This window comes from Peromyscus maniculatus, chromosome 2 (genome assembly GCF_049852395.1).
Source record: "Peromyscus maniculatus bairdii isolate BWxNUB_F1_BW_parent chromosome 2, HU_Pman_BW_mat_3.1, whole genome shotgun sequence".
NCBI classification, from domain to species: Eukaryota; Metazoa; Chordata; class Mammalia; order Rodentia; family Cricetidae; genus Peromyscus; species Peromyscus maniculatus.
Genome location: NC_134853.1, coordinates 156,095,881 through 156,116,135, shown reverse-complemented (window position 1 = coordinate 156,116,135; position 20,255 = coordinate 156,095,881). Strand labels below are relative to the sequence as shown.

The following is a 20,255-nucleotide window of genomic DNA, read 5'->3' as shown; positions in this document are numbered from 1 at the left end:
AAAACAATTCCTGCCACGAAGACTCGAGAGAGAGACATGACTACAGAAGGTTCCGAAGTATCCCCAGAACCTGGGCTACCAGGGCTGGAAAGGATCACAGGAGCAGATGCCCTTCACGTCTCAGAAGGGGCAAGAGAGGCACAGAGAGGGTAGTAAGCATGGTTAGTGTGACCAGCAAAGGTTGGAGGGAGGGCCTGTTCGAATGTCATCTCAACACCGCTGGCTGCTGGGAACACAACACTCGAGCCTAATTTTCTTATTTCAAAAACCCCATGGCGACGGTCCAGGGCAAAGTTGGTCGCGAGGAAAAGACCCAGCTCTGGAGAGGAAGAACCTGCCAGGGACGTGATGAGGGAGGAAGACCCAGGGTCCAGGCTTCCTGGCTGCTAACACAGGACCTGTCACCTTCCCTAGCCACTTCTTCCCTCCTTGGGGACGGGGACTCCCCAAGGCCAGGATGAGGGTTTCAGGAGTATGGCAGCAGCTAGGGCTGGGGCTGGGGCGGGGTTGGGGGTGAGATGGGACCTGAGACCCACCAGGTCTCCGTCTCTGGGACTACAGATGATCCCTCCGGCATGCCATCCAGCCCCAGACAGGCCAGCCCAGAAGTAACGGGAGGAATGGCTAGCGAGCAAGGGGTGCCCGTCCTTGGCAGGGAACACTACATTGCTGGGGACTCCGGTTACCGGAAATGGTAAATCTCCCTGCTGCCTGTCACCTCCGACTAGGAATGTCTGCTGCCAGGGGAGGGGGAAGAGCGCTCTGTCCACCTGCCCCTAAATGCGCCAGGGACACAGGGGACCTGGGCCCAATTCTTTGCTCCCTATCCTAGCCTTGGAGCTGCAGGGCAACTATTGTTCTCAGTCAGGAAGCCCTGCTGTATCCGGGGGGCAGAAAGGGGGACCCCAGGAGCCAGACATCACCCCTAAACCTAGTCTGTTAGATCCAGTTATAAGCAGCTTCCTTCTGAGGCTCCAGTTGGGGTGAAGGCCTTCATTTGTTAGCCCAGCACACAGGACAGCACAGTATGAGTTCTGGAGTTGAACCAAGCAGCCTGGCTCTGTCACTTAGCAGGTGGACGACAGCAAGGAAGTCACCGCAGCCCTTTTCACTGGACATCGGATACAGGGGTTCCAAAAGGCCCTGGTGGGGGTCTCTGTTTAATCTTAGAGATGAGCTCGAGGCACAAAGGGCTGGGTACTCAGGTCTGTGGGCCAGCATGCAGAGCCGACAGAAAGGGTAACTTCGGCAGAGGAGCAGCTAAGAACAGTGCGTGGCCCAGCCCTCAGGGAGCTGATACCAGCTGTGGCGAGAAACCATAAACGAATACCTAAAAATATGTCAGTGAAGCAGCAAGAGAAGAGAGCCGAGGGGAGAGCGGGCAGAGTGGCTGGATATAGGCTGTTCATCACACCTGCCAGGGAGGGCAATGAAGGAATAAAGGAATGGGTGCCTGCTGTGAGGAAGCGCATGGGCGAGCAGCAGCCACAGCAACCCTAAGGCAGAAGGGTCCCAAGAATGCTCTGGAAACTCTTAGGGGGCAGGTCTTCTAAGTGTACAACTGCCCTGGGAGCTGGGTGTTCTCACCACCCCCTCATTCCCCTGAGAACATGGAGGGGCCAGGATTCCACCTCTTCCCCGAGATGTGCTCCGGTGCCTCTGGCGGGGAGGGACAGAATGGGTGAAAAGTGCAGAAGGCAATGGAATCAGATCTCTGATTTCCGCCCAGGCCAGCCTGGGGCTCTGATAAGTTGTCTCTTCTTGTCAAGCTCCACGCCCTCTCTTTTCATGGACCAGCATGTCTGGTCCTTTTATCTCCTATGGGATTAAGGGGCAGCCAGAGAGAGGAAAAACAGATGAGGAGCTGGACTTCAACTTTCCCTTCCCTAACAGGTAAGTGGGGAGTAGAGACTGTGCCCACCCGAACTCCCCAGGGTGGTGGTCTCTAGCCTAAAGATCCACATCCCAGCCTATGCCTGCCTGGGCCTTGTCCCCACTCAGCACCCAAGACCTCACCACAAGTGGCACACAAGCCCCTCAACTCTGGGACTCAGCCCAGGCCTCGCTCTCCATACTCCGGAGCAGCCTTCGTTACCAGGGTGCCAGAGCAGCCCGGCCCCTGTGGGCACCAGGCCAGCACCAGGCCTGGCCAAGTGCAAACAGCATGCTTGGCGCCCAGGTCCAGCAGCACTGGAGCAGGCAGGATGCCCACTGCCCCCGTCACAACAAAACCATCCACCCTGTTGAGGGGCCCAGGCAGCCCGCACCCCTGCTGCGAGTTCAGGACACAGCCTCTCCCCCTCCCCCTCTGGGAACCAGAGGCTGTGATGGAGGGTCCAGATGCCAACAGCTGGAGAAGAAGAGCAGCAGAGGCCAAGGAAGTGGAGTGGGGTGTCAAGGGATGGTGACAGATGGTCACAGATTTTTTATCATTATGATGAAACACTCAAGGGAGGATGAAAGGACTCAACCCCAGCCGCGGTGAAGACATTGCATTTGGCCCAGCACAGCAAGAAGTCCAGTCCAGTGTGGCTCCACTGAGGCCTGAGTGGCGCCAAATGGGTCAGAGAGGCAGTGATGGTGACCCCGGCAGCTCCTGCTGAAGGCACACAGTACTTCCCAGAACACACTTAATAGCTTTTTGCTAAGAGGACAGGATCCTGCTCCTGCACCACCCACTTCAGGGGCCACATTTGACTCCTGAGGACTTGCCACTAAGCAAGTGAACAGAGACACTGTGTACTTTAAAATCTTCAACATTCTTTCGCTAACTTTCATTTTTAAACAGCCATGCATGGCTCCGGGCTACCACCGCAGACTGGTGTCTAAGGGCGCCATGACAGCCCCCGTCCACAGAGGAGAACATCGAGGCTTGCCAGAGGTCAACGCTGTGCAGCTGGCAAGCCCCAGAGGAGATGGGAGTGCGTGCCTGGCCGCAACCCAGTGCTCCCCACCCAGGGTTATCGTTGGCGGCACTGGGCAAGGCTAACGGAAATCATACATGGTGCGGGAGATAAGGCCACCTCGTTAATCAAGACATCAAGTCCCTTTGCTTTCTGCCCCGATTCGGCCAGCCTCAAGAGTTATCACACAGAGACCAGAAGTTCTGGCGGCCATTTACAAAAGGGCTTTGATTTTCTGACATGAAGAAAGGCAGAAAGATGACAAACTATCCCAGCGGCTGAGGGTCCAAGTCCCCATGGACGTGGAGACTTTGTTCTTGCAAGAACAGGGAGCTGTGTGTCCCTTCTGCATCACCCTAGGTCCCATGTGGGCCGCAGAACTGGATGGTACCCACTCTGAGGAACACAGGGCCCCTGGGCCTTTACAGATGTGGTTCTTTCCTTACGGGTGCTGTGACCCCCACTCTAATATGGCCATCACCCAAGGCCAGCTCCGCTGCAGTCTCTACTTTGAGGTCTCTGACAAAGCCGCCTAGTTCTCTCACACATCTGCAGGCTTAATTTCTACCTTACAGTGCTTGAGACTGGGCTCTAATTACAGTCATTTGAGTTGCTGTTTGGAGCCAAAGTCCCTGGGGATAGATATCAGTTTTGTTGTTGTTACATATATGTGTGTATCATGTGTGTGTGTATGATGACTATATATACATATATATTTACTTACATAAATAACTTCATATATATTTACATATATAAAAATAATTTTGTATATATAAAACTTATTTTCTTTCTTTCTCTTTCTCTCTCTCTCTCTTTCTCTCTCTCTCTCTTTCTCTCTTTCTCTCTTTCTCTCTTTCTCTCTTTCTCTCTTTCTCTCTTTCTCTCTTTCTTTCTTTCTTTCTTTCTTTCTTTCTTTCTTTCTTTCTGAGACAGGGTTTCTGTGTATAACACCCCTGGCTGTCTTGAAATTCTCTTTGTAGAGCAGGCTGGCTTCGAACTCACAGAGATTTACCTACCTCTGCCTCCCAAGTGCTGTGATTAAAGGCGTGTGCCACCACCACCCGGCTTTATATAATGTATTCTTATGTATGTGTTCATCTGTGTGAGTGCATGCTATGGCAGGCTTGTGGAAGTCAGAGGACAACTTTCAGAGGTTGGTTCTGTCTTTCCACTCTGTGGATTCTGGAGATCAAACTCAGGTCAACTCATCAGGCTGGGCAGCAAGCATCCTTACCACTCAGCCACCTTGCCAACAAATATATTTAAAATAGATACATAGGTAGCTTAGGTTTTTCCTTTTGTTCTTTTTCCTCCTTTATTCCCTCCTAAATAAGACTGTCTTATTATGTACCGCAGGATGGCCTCAAACTCATGGTGGTCCTAGCACTACAGGTATGCACCACTATGTCCGACTTTATGCAATGCTGGGGATTGGAACCAGGGCCTCACGCATGCTAGGTGGGTCCTCTACCATCTGAGCTACATCCCTAGCCCCCAAGACACAAAAACTAAATCGGAAAAAGAGAGTGCCGATTAGCTACATGAATAACGGTCAGCTTGGCTCCATTTTCTGTACAAAGAGGTGACAGACAGATTTGGGAGAAACAGGATCGCACCCCCACTGTGGCTCAAATACTTTTTGTTAGGCAGACTCAGTCGGGGACACCGCAGTGATGGGAGGGGACACAGGACCAAGGTTAACCAAGCCCCCCCCCCCCCCCGCACCCGGGCTCCCTTCCTCCTACTGTACCCCCTTCTTTTCCTTCGTCCCCCCCACAGGCCACACCAGCATGACGCTTCTGGGACAGGAGTACATGCTGGAAGTGACTCGGGGGACACCAGCACCTGGGGGTGAAAGAGAGTGTCCTGTGGCCTCGATAGCTGTTCCTGCCAGGGCTCGGACTCCCCATCCCTCTGCACCCCAGACCCCAGGAGAGTGTGATTGGTCGGCCCTCCCATGCCCGTTTCCACAGCATCTGGTCATTCCTACACCACAGGATGTTTTCCAAGATGAAACAGGATGGCCAGCAAAGCAGGGCTTCCCAGGACACCTTGGGAATTTGGGGGCTGTTCACCTCAGATTTAGTAGGTCTGGGATGGGGCTGAGTCCACATTCCTACAGATCTCCCAGGTGAGGTCCACCCTGCAGCTACAATCCTAAGACCACAAAGGGCTCAGACTACACTGTGCTCGCCACAAAGAACTTCTTTCACTGGGCCTCAAGGGCCGGTGGCCCGCCTGGGAGCCTAAGGCTAGAGCGAGGCAGAAGCAGGATTCAAGGCCAAGACTGCCCATCCATCCTTCCCACGCATCACACCACCCAAAACCCCACCCACGTCAGGCAGCGGCCACAAGCATGGAGCTGTGGAGCCCGCCCTCAACCCTGCTCCTCACCAGGCCCAGCCAAAAGAGGCCCACGGCGTTACCCCCACCCCTCAGCTGCGGTTTCAATCAGGTTCCCCTCCATCGCCTTATAAAGAGGTCCAAACTGCAGAGTCATTTTCTGCAGAGTGACCCGCCTCACGCAATCCCTGCAGCCCCAGTGACCAGGCTCCTCACACATTCCTCCTGGAGCAACACTGCCTAATTTAACCAGTGCCCCTGCTCCCCGGGGCTCTCAAAATAGCAGTTGCCAGGATGGGGAAATGCCCTAATAGCCCTAGAATAAATAGCCTTCCCTCTTCCAGCCCCAGGGACCCAGTCCAGGAGCAAGCAGGCTGGAGGACCGAGGTGGGCTCCAGCCCCACCCCCAGCCCCACCCCTACCTGGCCCCCATCCCTCCTCTTTCTTTCTTTCTTTCTCTCTCTCTCTCTCTCTCTCTCTCTCTCTCTCTCTCTCTCTCTCTCTCTTTCTTTCTTTCTTTTTGGAAACTAAATCTCATTTTGCCCAGGCTAACCTCAAACTTTTTATATAGCTGAGGATGATGTTCAATTCATAATCCTCTTGCCTCTACCTCCCTTCAGCACCTGCCAGGGCAAGAAGTGAGAGGTGGGCACTAGGGAGAGAGGGGGGGCATTGGAAGCTGTCAGAGTGCCAGGATTGCAGGCATACACCACCATGCCTGGCTTATGAAGTGCTGGGAATTGAACCCAGGGCTTTGCGCATACTTGGCAAGCATTCTACCAACCAAGTCACATTCCCAGCCCCTAGCTGTCCCTTTTCATTCATGCAAGCTCCTTGGATGTCCCCATTCTCCCTCCTACTCCTGAGCCCTCAGGCTCGCCTGCATGGGTGGCTGCTGCCCTGATTACCCACTAGGGTTCAACTTTCGCTTTCTCCTAAGTGTAAGCACTTGCAGAGTAGAGGTGAGTCCTCCCTTCTTGGAGATAAAGAAGAATGTGCTCCAAACGAGGAGGGGACTTACCCAAGGTCACACAGCCCAGAACGGGCAGGAGAGAGCAGCGAGCCAAACCTCTTTGTCCCAAACTTCCCAAAGGGAACTACCTGTAGGAAATGGGCCTAGAGAGGAGCATGGAGGAGCATGAGAAGGAGCCAGTTTGCCTGGGGATGATATTCTTGGTAATGCTCACATAGACACTAACCACAGTTCACCCTGATATTATGGCCCTAAGCTCCCAGGAACATAGGCTGTGACTCAGAGTCCCCTTCTCCACCCCAGGGTCCCAGATCAGGACTGCCACATTAAAGCAGGGAACACCCAGGCCGCTGACAGAGTGGTTAGGGAGCTGGGAGGGCGGGCACAAAACTGCAGCCTAAAGTGATCATTAACCAGAACAGGGTAGAAAAGTGAGGCGGACCTCTCAGCAAGCACGATGAGGCCAGTTCCTCCCTGTCTGGGTCTGGGATATCCTGCAGCCACGCATCTCGGTCAGTGAGGCCTGGGGCACCAGGTCACTAGCCAATTTAAGACTCACGGTTTACCTGCTGTCTGTCACTGGAGTAGGCGGGCCAGCAGGTGCCTGGAGTATCACAACAAATCTCTCAGCAAGAATTGACCTGGGGCTAGAAGCTTCCCCCAAGTAAAGGAATGTAAATCACAGCACCTAGGACTGCACAATCTTAAAGGGAAACAGGAAAAGCATAAAGTAACAGCTCCTGTGAAGGTAATTGATCTGGTCAAAACCCGGCTAGGCGCGGAGAGGTTAATCTACCAGCCCAAGGGCAACAGCACCATATTAGAGTTAGGATGGGACTCAATGCCCTGTCTGCTTTTCCTTAACACAGCCTCAAAGTACAACATGCAGAACTTGGGGGTGGGGAAGCTAACACCCTAATGTAAAGGGTGCTGGGGCTCTTTCCCGGACTGAATGGCGTACTTCTTCATGACTAGTATCCTATTTCTGGTTTAAGTGATCTAGGCTCAGACCCCTGCCCAGGCCCAGAGAGCTGAGACAGGAGAACAGGAGTGTGTGCCCTGCTAGAGACAGGGTTCCCACACCCTAGGTGCCAAGTACAGGTGTCTCCTGGGGTTTCTACCATCTGCCAGGACAAGTGGGCCTCAGGGAGGATGGGGGAGACTGCAGAGGTGGGAGGGAGCAGAGGGACATGGGAAGCTGTGAGAGTCGGGCCTCCTGGAGTGTGGCAGGCAGGAAAGGGGACCCCACCCCCAACCCCCACCCTCATCCCCTGGGAGGCCAGGTCCTCTGGCCTGGAGAATTCCCTCCAACTGCTCAGGTGAAACAGAGGTGAGGCCCAGGCAGGCAGCCGCTTTGATCTTATCATGAACATTCCTATGCCAGTGTCCTGGTTCCCTCCCTTCCCAGGCCACTTAACGCTTTCCTGGCATTTCCACACCTCAGGTCCAGGCTTTAACTCACCTCTGCCTCCCCCATCTAAAAAAAGAGAGAGAGAGAGAGAGAGAGAGAGAGAGAGAGAGAGATATGGAGGGGCTGTGGGAACTCTAACCTCTCTAACCTCCTCTCTCTTCTTTTCCTTTCTTTTAAAGACAGGGTCTTGCCAGACAGTCATGGTGCACGACTTTAATCCCACCACTCGGGAGGCAGAGGCAGGCGGATCTCTGTGATTTCAAGACCACCCTGGTCTACAGAGCGAGTTCCAGGACAGCCAGGGCTACACAGAGAAACCCTGTCTTGGGGGGCGGGGAGAAAATTGCTAAAGACAGGGTCTCATGTAGCCCAGGCTGTCCTGAATTCCTTAATCTTCCTGTGTCCACCTCCAAAGTACTAGGATTACAGGCATGTGCTGCTGTTCCCAGCTGTTGTCTTGGTTTTGAAGACAGGGTCTGTCTAGATAGTCCAGACTGCCCCAGAACCCGAGATCCTCCTGCCTCAGCCTCTGGAGTATTGGAACTACAGGCATGCATCACCACATCTAGCCTCCTTCATATTATTGGGTCTAATTCCAACCTGAGAGGTCTGAGAACCACTTCCTGTCACCCTAAATGGAAATGCCTAGACTCTGTATAAACAGACTCATAGTGAATCAGCATGCTCCTACCCTTCCTAGGGATCTTCTCCTCTGCCCTAGCAATCCCAGGCCCCCTCCTCCCACCAGCTCGCTGTCAGGGAAAGAGGGATATGGTGAGTGGGTAGCAAAGGGGTGCTGAGGCACTCTTGAGAGCTCCAGACTCTTCCAGGCCTCCCCCTGGCAGCCTCCTGTCTCTGGCCCTCTCCCCAGGGCACTGGCACTTCCTTCAGCCATGTGCAGGACCTGGCATAGAGAGGGCACTTCATGGAGTTTTGTAAAATGAATGAATGAATGGTCCCATTTTGCATCTGGAGATTAGGCTCCAAGAAGCTAAGGTCTGCCCAAGTCCCACATGCCACTGGGACTCTTGAGGCTCTTAGCCTAGTGCTCAACTGCCACACACCAATAGTGGCTGTGGCTGTTTGCCCAGCATCAGAGACCCACAGGACACAAAAGTGAGCCCAGGGGTCAGATCACCACAGGGCTGCCATACAGAAGGACAGGACCAGTTCCAGGATGTCTAAGGGTACACAGAAGAGTCCCGGACCATCCTTTGTTTCAAGGCTCAGCACTTAAAGGCCGGTAGCATCAAAGAAGGAGGATATGGCAGAGGTGACGGCTGGGAGAGGGTATTCCAAGGGACCACCTTGGGCTTGAGAACATTTTACCACTAACTCCTGGGAGAAGTTCCAGCCCTTTACTTCGCCATAGGCTGGCGGAGAACCCAAGAGCAAAAGCCCACTGTGAGAGCAGGAAAATGGAGGCTCAGTGAAAAGGAAGTGTGGCTGTGGCCAAGAGTGGGGACCAGGCCTGGACCTCTTGCCTACTTGTCTGGCTAGGTGGGTGGGGATGCTGAAGTGGATGTCCCCGTCAGCTATCTTGGGGACTTCCTCTCATTCTTTCCTCAGCTTTAACAACTCTAGCAGTAGGCAAGGGCTTCTTCCTTCCAGTTCCTGCACATCCAATACAATGGGGACAATAAGATCCAGGCTGAGGGGGGCCAGGGGGCGGAAACTCTGCCTGATGCTTCCTCTTCCCTAAGCATATCCAAGCCCACCCTACTTTCAGAGCTACTTCCTCCAGGAAGCCTGTCCTGACCACAGGTGCCAACCTGGTCTCCTCCTCGGCCTGACAACTTCCTAGGAAGGAATGGCTTCTAAGCTGGGCTGCACTGAAGCTCTTGTCCTGCCTCTCCCAGGCCGAAGGCTTCTGCAGAGCAGAACCCAGCCTCCACCTCCTTCCAGGCCTTATCTCTGGCTGTGGATCTCGGGCAGACCACTGTTTTTATAGCTACTCCTCGTCTGGGAAATGGAGTATACTCCTAACAATGTTCAGGATGTTAGATGGATAAATGGAAGGAGAGACAGATGTTCCAGTGGTCTGAACGACAGTTTGGGACTCGCCTGTGTATCCTATGTGTGTCTGCACGCGGTATACCACTCAATCTCTCAATACTGGGGGTGCGCAGGCTGCCTCCACTCACTAGACTCAAGAAGCCCAATGGGGAGCTTGGACCTGGCTGAGAAGCATGCAGGGTGCTCAGTCCTCCTGGCAGGAGCCCCATGCCTCAACCTGGGGAACTTACCAGGCTTGAGATGGAAGTCTGGGGGAAAGATAACCAAATCTGAGAAGCAGGAGCTAGCTGGAACCATGTGGCAGATATGCACCTTGCTCAAATGCTTTGCTAAGAGGGACCTGGTCCCCTCCTCCAGGCAGCACTCCTAGATTACCCCCTTTAGAACCACTAAGCCTGACCCACTGAGGAAAGAATGAAAACTGGGGAGTCAGAGGACCCAGGCTCCACTCTCGGGGGTGCTACAGGCTGAGTGGATACTGGGACTCTGTATCTCAGTCTGCCCCTCTGAGAGGAGATAGTGCAGAGGCCACAGACAGCAGGAGAGGGGGGGGGGGGCTGAAGGAGATGATGGCTAGAAAGAAAAGGCCCTGTGCCAGGCTGCCTCTCCAGGGTGACAGCTTTAATCAAGAAGGTGTGAACACTACTAAACACAGGCTAGTGACCTAGGTGACCCGGGCCAGAGAACCCGGGAATTTCGGGTCTCTGTTCTTCTGGGTCACACAGGATGGCAGATGGCAAAGGTGGGTGGCGAGCGGTCACTAGGGCTGGAATTTATGAGGCCATGGTCTCAACGTACCCCAGCCAGCCAGGGCTCCAACAAGAGGCATGATCCCAGTTCCCAACTATTTGAAAACTGGAACCGCCGAACATGGACAGGGATGAGTCAGCGGCTAGGAGGGGCTGCCAGGAGGTGGGGGCTGGGCTGGCTTCTTCATGGGAGAGGTGGGCTGAGAAGGGGCCAGAGGCAGCTGGGAATTCCCAGCCTAGCCCCAGGAGAAGCATCTGTGGAGGTCACCTCAGGCCACCTCTGAAGCCCTCCCCTTGCCAAGCCCCTGGCTGCCTCCCCTTCTCAGGCACCAGAAGTTGAGGAAGCTGGGAAAGATGTCAAGAGTTAAAAATGAAACACCTGGGCGTGACCCACCCTGGTAGGCAGTGAGGGCTGTCTGCTCCACACTTTGCCCAGTGGGCAAGATCACACATCCCTGTGTGTCCCTCTTTCTCTCTAGTCCTGCCGACTCTGAGAGCCTACAAGTGCCAGATTCAAAGCTGTGCGGTGCTCCTACCCTAGCCAAAGAGGGTGGGCTACAGCCTTGCCCAGGCTTTCCTGGGCAAGGTCACGCATTCTCCAGGCTAAGCTTGAAAGAAGGATTGTGCTGGGATGGGGTCCCAGGACGCCCCCTCTCCTGTTTCTCTCAAGATGCTCCAACATCCTCTCTGCACCCACGGGAGCCATTTGGCCACACCTTCTGTTGCTCAGAGCCTATCGACGGCACACAGCTGGGAAGGGAATGGATTTATCCAGAAGCCCCAGCCTTTCCCAAGCCACACCCTGGGGTGTGACCCCCCCTTCCTTTCCCCCCTCCAGGAAGGAGCAATCAGGATAGAAGGGTGGACTCTGTCCTGCAGCTGTGGCCTCAGTGAGGGAAGGAGGGCAGTGACGATCAGGCTCTGTTGCATCTGGGGCTCCAAGCCTGCAGATGAAAGGCAGAGGGAGCTATGCCTTCAACAAGCCTGGGCTTCTTCCACCCCGCTGGTCCAGACAAATAGAACATGCCAGGCACTAGGAATTCTACATCAAATAGTATGCTGGCCCCGCACTGTGTAGGAGCAAATCTAAAGGCAGCCACTAGCTATCCCAAACCTACCAAATTCCAAGTATATCCATCTGATCAACCAATAACCACCACAACACAGGCATTGTCCATTTCAAAATTGATCCAAAGGTCAGAGAGGCCCAGCAACCTGGGCAAGGTCACACAGCCAGTCAGGGATAATCTACAGGGTTGAAAGCAGGCTTGTCTGAGCTCCCTGCTTGCCCTGTGCACACACCCAGAGAAAGAGGTTCCAGTGAGGACAGAGACAAGGGAAAAGACCGGAGAATGGGTATCAGAGCTCATCTCACACCCTCGAGGTCACAACACAGAGCAGTGGCTGGGAAGCTAGCTTATCTGAATCCAGGGCCAGAGGAAGACCCTTCCCAACCCTCCCTAAAGCCATGACCTCATTCACTGGACCAGTGTCTGCCAGCTATCTGCCTAGTCCCTGGCAAACCGCAACAAGGAAAGCCAAGTCCCTGACCTCACGGTGCTTCATAAATGCATTCCCCATGCACAACCCAGACCAGGGGCTTGGCTGTGGGTTCTGAGGAATCCCTATTGGTGAGTTCTACAAGTGGACACAAGTGCCCTCCACTCTGCCCCCAGGTTACCACAGAGGCCCCAGACTGGCCAGAAAGGGTTTCAGGGGCTGGAGAAGCCCAGAGGCCACTGGCCTTGGCATTAGTCAGTCACTCCCAGCCCACACTGCCCTTCCACTACCTATCACACTCCATCTTGCTCCATGCAGCTCCCTGGAGTCGTCCTACGGTTCCACGGCAGCTCTAGCCTTCTGGATGCTCAGGCCTGAGACTCCGGAGTCTCCCAAGCGCCACTCTTTCTCTCCTTCCCACTCCTGATCAGCCGGTCCTGTGAGCCCAACTTTCAAGATTGGAGAGTCAACCACTTCTCTCCATCTGTGGACCTGGTACTGGCTCCAGTCATGTCTGGTCTGGGTGAGAGACTCCTTGACCCTTGACCCTCACAGCAACTACAGCCACCCTGTTAAAACACCACAGCTGGGGAACTAGAGAGATGGCTCAGCAGTTAAGGTACTTGTTGCTCTTGCTGGGGACCCAAGATTGGTTCCCAGCACCCACACCAGGCAGCTTACAAGCATCTGTAACCCCAGCCCCAGAGGCTCCATCTCTCTCTCTCTCCCTCTCTCCCTCTCTCCCTCTCTCCCTCTCTCTCTCTCTCTCTCTCTCTCTCTCTCTCTCTCTCTCTCTTCCTCTCTCCCTCTCTCAGACACACACACACACACACACACACACACACACACACACACACGTAAATAATTTTTTTTTAAATTCACCAGGGCCCTTCCAAACCCTGAGACTTTGCCATAGCCAAGTCTGTGCCATCCGCTGCCAGCCTCCCTTCGGCATCTCACTACCTACCACCTCAATGGTGCTGTCCCACCGACATGGCAGGCACACTCCCACCTCCAGCTCCTCACTGCCCATTCCCCTTGCCTGGACACCCTTCCCCAGACATCTGCCCATCCTCACTTCCTTCCGCTCTCCGGAATGTGTTATCAGGCTCTTCTTACCCGGCATCATCACTCTCCTCTACACCCTGCTCTGCTTTACGTCCCCCTCTTAGTATAGCTGGCTTCTGTACTGGCTAAAACACAGGATACAGAGGGGGTGAGAATTTGACTTTTTTGGTTTTCTGCTGCAAACTTAGCATCCAGAACAAGGTCAAGTACAGAGACGATGCTCCATAAATATTTGTTAAATGAATTTTAAGTGTGATACACACCCGCCGGCAGCTGCGGTTGAAAGACTGTTTACCAGCCCACACCACTGGCTCACTCACCAGCCTAACCCACACTGTCAGCCTCTGTACAGCCAGCATCCCCAAAAATCCAGAGCAGTAGGAAGCCCTCCTCTCTGCCCCAAGGAAGAAGAGTGCTAGTGGCTGGTCCTGGGGATGTCTCAGGGTGCCCCAAATGCCCCTGGGATACCAGGATGTCCCCACAGCCCCGGCACAAGCGAGCATCATATGAAAGAGGCGAGCACGATTCTGGTGTCGGCTCAGACTCACATTCCCAGGCTTCAAAGAGCCACCTTGTTCTCGGGGCTTTCATGATGGTGCCCCCAGCCCAGCCATCCCTGGGCAGCCATGAGCCACACCCCTCTCAAGGCCGTTATTGACACCGCCTGACGCCACCAGGCTGGGTAGTGAGGCTGGCGGCTCCCCACGAAGCGAGTTCCACACATATTTCTGGGTTTCAGTCAGCCAGCTCCAGGCTCTAAGATCGGGAGGCGGTGGCAGGGCCAAAGAGCCCAAGGCTTGGGCTGGGGTAGCCTTACAACAGGGTAGGGACCCTCAACCCAGCTCCCCTCTACCTTGACAGGAGCAGGGGGGAGGGGAGGAGGCACTGGCAGACCATTAGGAAGCCACTGGGGAGCTGAGTCTCCATCCTCCTCCAGCCTGGCCCCCACAGCTGGAGCTGGACCAGGCAAAGAGAGAAAGGCCAGGGCTGGGAGTCCACCCCTTCCATCCCAAAATCAGAAGGTCCAGGACTTAGAGGCCTGGCCTCCAAGTTGCCTCTGACTCATCACCGTATCTTTCCAAATCCCACCCCCAGCTTTCACCCCAAGGCCAGGCAGTCCTCAGGCCTCTTTAGACCCATCCTAACCTCCAGACCCCAGGGAGCAGCTGAGAAACAAGGAAAGACTCCCTGCAGGAGTCAATGGGGGCCCAGGACCTACGTCTCCCTCATCATGAACAGCACACCAGGCAGAGTCCTTTCAGATCCTACAGACCTGGTCCTCAGAGCCTCTCCCCTAGCTGCTTTCAACTGTCTGTAGGGCCTCAGGGGCAATTCACAAGCCTACAAATGACTGCTCCAGAGTCCAGCTCCCGGCATCGCCAGGAGCCATCCTGACCCGCATCGCCACTGTGCCTTGCTTGAAGTAGCCCCCGACGCCACATGGGGCCAGAGTTCTTACTGATAATGACATCAGTGACAAGTTTCATCAAAACGCCATGGTGGGGCCTGGGAGGTGGCCTAGTGGGTGAAAGGGCCCGGACACAAAAGAGCCGAATCTGATCCCCCAGGACTCATGGGTAGGAGAGAACCGGCTCCTACAAGTTGTCCTCCGGTCGTTACACGTATGCCCACCACATACTTAATAAATATAATACACTTTAAGAATCTGGGGCTGGAGAGATGGCTCAGTGGCTGGGAGCGCTGGCTGCTCTTCTCGAGGACCTGGGTTCAATTCCCAGCACCTACATGACAGCTCATAACTGTCTGTACCTACAGTTCTAGGGGACCCTGCACCCTCATGCAAAAAAAAAAAAAAAAAAAAAAAAAGAATCTGATGGTGGCTGAAGGCAGGGGGGACAGTGGGCAGTGTCAGGGGGGCTTTTCCTACCTTCAGAATTGACTCTCCTGAGTAAGCAAGTGGGCGGGGCCCCCAACCTCTCCGCGCCTCCATTTCCTCTGCTTAGATTCTAGAGACCACGCTAGTCTCCATGGCTCAATGCATTCCAACAAGTACATTTCTGGGGCACTTACTTGTTAACTTACTCCAGTTAACAAAACCAGATGGAGGAGTCACCTGCACTGAGCCCTGCACAGGACTGGCCTGTCAGGCATGGATGGAAGAGGGGAGAGGAGGGAGGCATACCCCCTCACTGCCGAACTGTTGGCTGCTGATAGACTCTGGGAGATGGGGAGTCAATGTCTTCAACTATGTGTCTACTGCTAAGTCCACCAGGTTCCAATGGCTAGTTCAAAACCTATGTTCACACACAAAGCCTTGGTTAACCTCAGTGGGTCACAAAACAAAAGGGACAGGAAGGTCAGAACAGAGTGGGGGGTGGTAGCCAGGGAAGATAGGAGAGCGGGGGCAAGGATGGCTAGTTTGTATCATATATGTGTGTGAAACTGTCAAAGAACCGTTTAATTAGTAATATTGATTAAAAATATTCAAGCATGATAAGAAATGAATAAAAACAGAGAACAAGTAAAACCAATAAATAAACAAATAGAAAGTTAGTTAAGAGGACCAGTGGGCTGGCTCAGCAGGTAAGGGTGCTTGTGGTCAAGCCTGATGACCTAAATTCAATCCCTGGTACCCACGAGATTGAAGGAGAGAACCAATTACGGCAAGTCGTCCTCTGACCTCCACACATGTACCGCCCTACCACACACATACACAGAAAATAAATAAATACAGTTTTGGAAAAACAAACAGATGAGGTCTTGTTACCATGGAACTGAAACAGAGCAGAGGAGATGGATAAACAAGTGAATAGATTCATGTTAGATGGTGACAAGAAAAAAAAAGCAATTGGGCTGAGGGTGGACTCAACATGGAACATATGATTATAGGTGAGAAGTCCTGGGTTCGATTCTCAGTACTGCCAGGGGAGCAGGGTGGGGGATAGGTGAGTTTGGGCTAGGAGGGACAGGACAGAATTATCAGGACCTGAAAGGAGGCAGAGAGTCCTGTGGATTCAGGGACGTATGTCCCAAGCTAAGGGAAAAGCAGATGCAAAGGCCCTGGGGTAGGAGTGTGTTGGGCATGTTCAAGAAACTTAGCCAGGCCTGGTGGCTCAAGCCTGTAATCCCAGCACTTAGAGGAGAAGGCGGGAGGATCAGGAGTTCAGGGTCATCCTTGACATAGTCAGTTTGAGGCAAGCAAGCCTGGGATGCATGAAACTGTCTAAAACATACCCTCAAAAAATGGGGGAGGAGGGTGAGAGAAAATAACAGGGAGACAAAATGACCAAAATACAATCAATTATATACACATATGAAGAGCAAAAGAATTTTAAGATGTTTTCAAAAAGAAAAAAACTGCCGGGCGGTGGTGGCGCACACCTTTAATCCCAGCACTCGGGAGGCAGAGCCAGGCGGATCTCTGTGAGTTCGAGGCCAGCCTGGTCTACGGAGCGAGATCCAGGAAAGGCTTAAAGCTACACAGAAAAACCCTGTCTCGAAAAACCAAAAAAAAAAAAAAGAAGAAGAAGAAAAAAACTAGCAAGCGAAAACCCAAAACAAAACAGAAACTTAGTAAACAAAGCACAAGAGAGGAGAGTGGACAGCAGAGTCCCAGTCCCGGAGGGAGCTGGGGCCCTGTGGGGTGAGGTTCTAATTCTCTAAGGAGGGGAGGAGGGGGCGTGGTGAGCAGGGAACAGCAGAAGCAATGTGGGGATCTACTGACAAATTTAGTGTCCCTCAGTCTACAGACACTGAATACATGTGACCCATCTACAGCACTTTGCCACTGCCTGGCCTGCACCCCAAGATCTCCCTACCCGGCGCTTACTGTCTTCCAAATCCTGAAGCACCTACTTGCATTCAAGCACCTTTTTGTTAACCTTCTCCCAGACAGAGACTCAAGCCCACAGATCTTAACTTGCCTCTGCTCATCCTGAGAACAGGCCTGGGCCAAGCCAAGCAAGGCCCAGACGACTCCTCAGACACCCGGAGTTCAGCCTAGGAGATGGGGGGTGGGGAACCACACCTCTAAAGATCCCTAAAGTCCCGCCTCTGCCCAGACTCTGAGGATGGTCCTGCAGTCTGATGCACACACTCTCTCAGTTCTGCCCCTTTGCCTGGCACAGGTCTGGAACAAAGAGGGTAATGGGAACAGCTGGGGGACAGGGCAGCCAGCTGTGTGGAGGGAAGGGCTGAAGTCACTCCAGGAAGGAGAAATTCCCCAGCTCCCTTGAGCAGCCTTCCCTGCGAGGAAATCCAAGGGAGGCAGGAAGCAGGTATTTCAGCCACTTCCCTCCTCAGCCTGGAAAACTCGGTCTTCGCTCCTGTCACTCTCAGGACTCCTACCAACAGTGGGGGTGGGCCCAAGAAAGGAAGGGCTAAGACTGAAGTCGGAAGGAAAGGGTCAACAGGCCAGGGCAGGTCCTGAGTCAGCCAGGCCTGGTCCCATCCTCTCCCCAGAACAGAAATTACTCCCCCGCATAATCACAGACCACTGTCCCTGCCTCCAGTGAAGACTCCAGAGCAGGCTGCCCTCCCCCACCCGATGATTCTGCCGAGAATCCCATTGAAGGGAGGAAGGAATCAAGAGCCAGGCTTGCTGGGACCCAGGGCTAAAAACTGATCTTACTGAAGCTGCACTCATTTCACACATGTGGACACTCAGACTTGGCAAGCTGGGCCTAAAACTGGGTCCATAAGACCCTTGAGGCTAAGCTCTTTGGGGGAGAGGGACCCAACTCTGAGCTTGGCGGGGGAATCAGTGACGACTTTTACGTGACTGCCTGCAACATCTGTAATTCTAGCACTCGAGGGCTGCCTGCTGTCTCCTTTGAATGAGTCCTAGAAGGCATGGAAAGGCGCGCCCCGGCCCACCCAGACCACCTCAAGCCACCATGGGCCAGCACACAATAGCCGTGCAGAAAGTATCTTCCCAGTGAATGAGCCTGGGGGACTCCCAGTGACGGTCATAGAATGCCGCTCAATTAAGATTTGGTGAATGAACAAGTGAATGGGGCAATGGTGGCAGTCAGGGAATTTCAGTAGAATTCCTCAGGCCCTCAGCAAACAGTCCCACCCACCACTCCTGCCATTGTGCGAGGGCCCTCGCTCTGGGGAGCCCTCCACAGGGGGCAGAGCTGAGGGGAGGCCAGGGAAAGATAGCACTCCAGGTCTAGGTCATTGCCTTGGAGAAGGGACAAGTCAGTTTTAGGAGCTCCAAGTTCAGGCTTAATGGGGAGCCAACTGTAGTGGCCTGCTCGGTAGGGTTGGGGTGAGAGGCCAGCCAGGAGATTAAGGAAGAAGGCTGCTCCGATGGAGGGTGGGGAAGAGAGGTGCTGTTTGGGTGGGGCAGACACAGTAAGGGGGGGTCGGGCCTGGTGGGAGGTTAGGAGTGACTCAGGAGGGCAGAGGTGAGAGAAAGCCAGCCCGGCAAGGACAGAGAATCAGTCACTGGGTAAATACTGGCCCAGTTGGAAAAGTCACCCTCTTGCCCTGACACCAGGGGACGGGGATGGAGACTGTCTAGGAGCACCTTGGGCGCTGTGGCTCACCACAGCAGGTCCAGATGTACCCCACCCGCATCTTCCACCCTCTGCCGGTCCAAACTCCTCCCAGCCCTCCTTGAGGTCACTCAGGTCCTCTGGACCTCTCCTGCCAAGTGCCTTCTAGGTCTTAGGATTCCTGACTCAAGAGTTCCCTTCTCCTCCTTGTGGCCCCAGGTGAGCTCAGGGCTGAACTGTGGGGCCACACAGCATCCCACTTCGGAGACCCGGGAAGAAGGGTAGGGAAATCCAGCTGCTCCCGGGCCCACTCATAACAGGCGCTGCACCCGGCACCCATTCCATCCAGGCCCAACTGCCCTGAGGCTTCCCATTCTGAGTTCCCTTTACTCACGTGGGACTACCTCCGGGAGGTTAACCAGCTCTCTCCAGGTGTTACAGAGTCAGTGCAAGGCAGTGATTGATTTAGCTCAGGGCTTGGAGGACTCCAAGGTGCAGGGGTGCTCCACACAAGCGTCAGTTTTGTTCCTAGTTTTTACTTATGACTGCCTGATTATAGTCTCCCCAGAGGACAGCATGGTAAAGTTCCAGCGAAAACTGACAGGGTCCCCATCACCGCGGAGTGCCTCTTCTGCCAAGTTGGCAGCAGAAAGGGGTACCCTTGTCCTGCCAAGTTCCCACCCTGCTAGAAGTTTCTCCGTCAGGGCCCCGAGAACGGCAGGCCGAGTCATGCCCAGCGGCGACTCTGAGCCTGAACAACGTGGCCGGAGACCCTCGGGTTTCCAAGCTTGCAGGGACGGCCCCTGACCTCCACGCTGGGTCCCTGGGGCGTCCCCTAGGGAAAGCCCCACGCTGCTGGGTGGCGCTGGCCAGTGCCAGCCCAGGGTCCTGCGCGGGCGCGGCCGTCCCGGGCCAGAGTCCCAGCCGAGCAGCCGCCGGTGTCCCCGCCAAGTTGGCGCGCGCCCCCCGCCCACGGCCCTTGGCCACGCACACTCACCGCGAGCAGCCGCGCGTGCAGCAGCAACCCCAGCAGCAGCGCGCCCACTGCCCGCTGCCCCATGGCCCGGCCTCGTTCGATGGCTCGCTCGGCGCCGCCCGCAGCCAACCGCTCGCTGTCCTGCGGAGTCCTTCGGACTGCTCGCCTCCCCCCCCCCACCCCCCGTCCCCGCCCTCCCGCACACTCCCCGCCCCCGGGTCTCCGGCTCCGCCCCCGAGGCGCCAAGTTCAGGAGCCCTAAACCCCACCTCCAAGCCTCTAGCCACGCCTCTTAAGGCTAGGCTCCGCCCCCGAGGCCTTCTGTCCTGGCCCTCTAGGTCCCGCCCCCGTGACTCCCGCCACGCCCCCCACAAGACCAGGCCCCGCCCCCTCAGAGTAGGCCTCCGCCTCCAGGCCGTTAGCTAGGCTCCCTGGAGCAGCGGCGCGGCGCACTGTGCCTTTGTCTGGGCCCCAATCCTCTTCGGTGTGGGCTTAGGCCCAACCGGCTCCACGCCAGACGTGGCCTGGAGTGTGGGATGAGACTTGGACGCAACCCGGTAGGGCATCGAGACCTCTGCACACACCGCTTGTCGCACCACGTGCTCTACACAGAGTCCACAGCAAACAGCTTTCGAGGGGTCCCACATGCACGCAACTTTTACAGAGTTTCACACTCACAATGTTATAAGTGTGCTTCGCGGAGCTTCTGCTTCAGCTTAGTTTAACTTCGTTACAAGTCAATCCTGTTGCTTCGGAACAATGAGGTTTTGGACCGCGGGGCAAGTGCTCTGTAGCCCCGAGCCGTCCCCCATCCCCTGCCACTTGCACATCGCATGCACTTTTACTAACAATCCT

The 20,255-nt window shown here is 54.7% G+C and overlaps 1 protein-coding gene across 4 annotated transcripts in view; it reads right to left on the bottom strand.

The window, feature by feature from the left end:
- Hspg2 (heparan sulfate proteoglycan 2) overlaps positions 1–19,569 on the bottom strand; it is a 99,677-nt gene extending 80,108 nt beyond the window's left edge. For 2 of the 4 annotated variants that reach the window (XM_042272121.2, XM_015999279.3), the window contains exon 1: positions 19,423–19,569. In XM_042272121.2, coding sequence (XP_042128055.1) covers positions 19,423–19,485 — 63 coding nt within the window. In that variant the 5' untranslated portion in view covers positions 19,486–19,569. Of the gene's footprint in view, positions 1–18,819; positions 19,398–19,422 lie in introns of those variants that run through there. The other 2 variants (XM_042272120.2, XM_076565448.1) reach the window with 1 other exon arrangement.
- Positions 19,570–20,255: the final 686 nt, after the last annotated feature.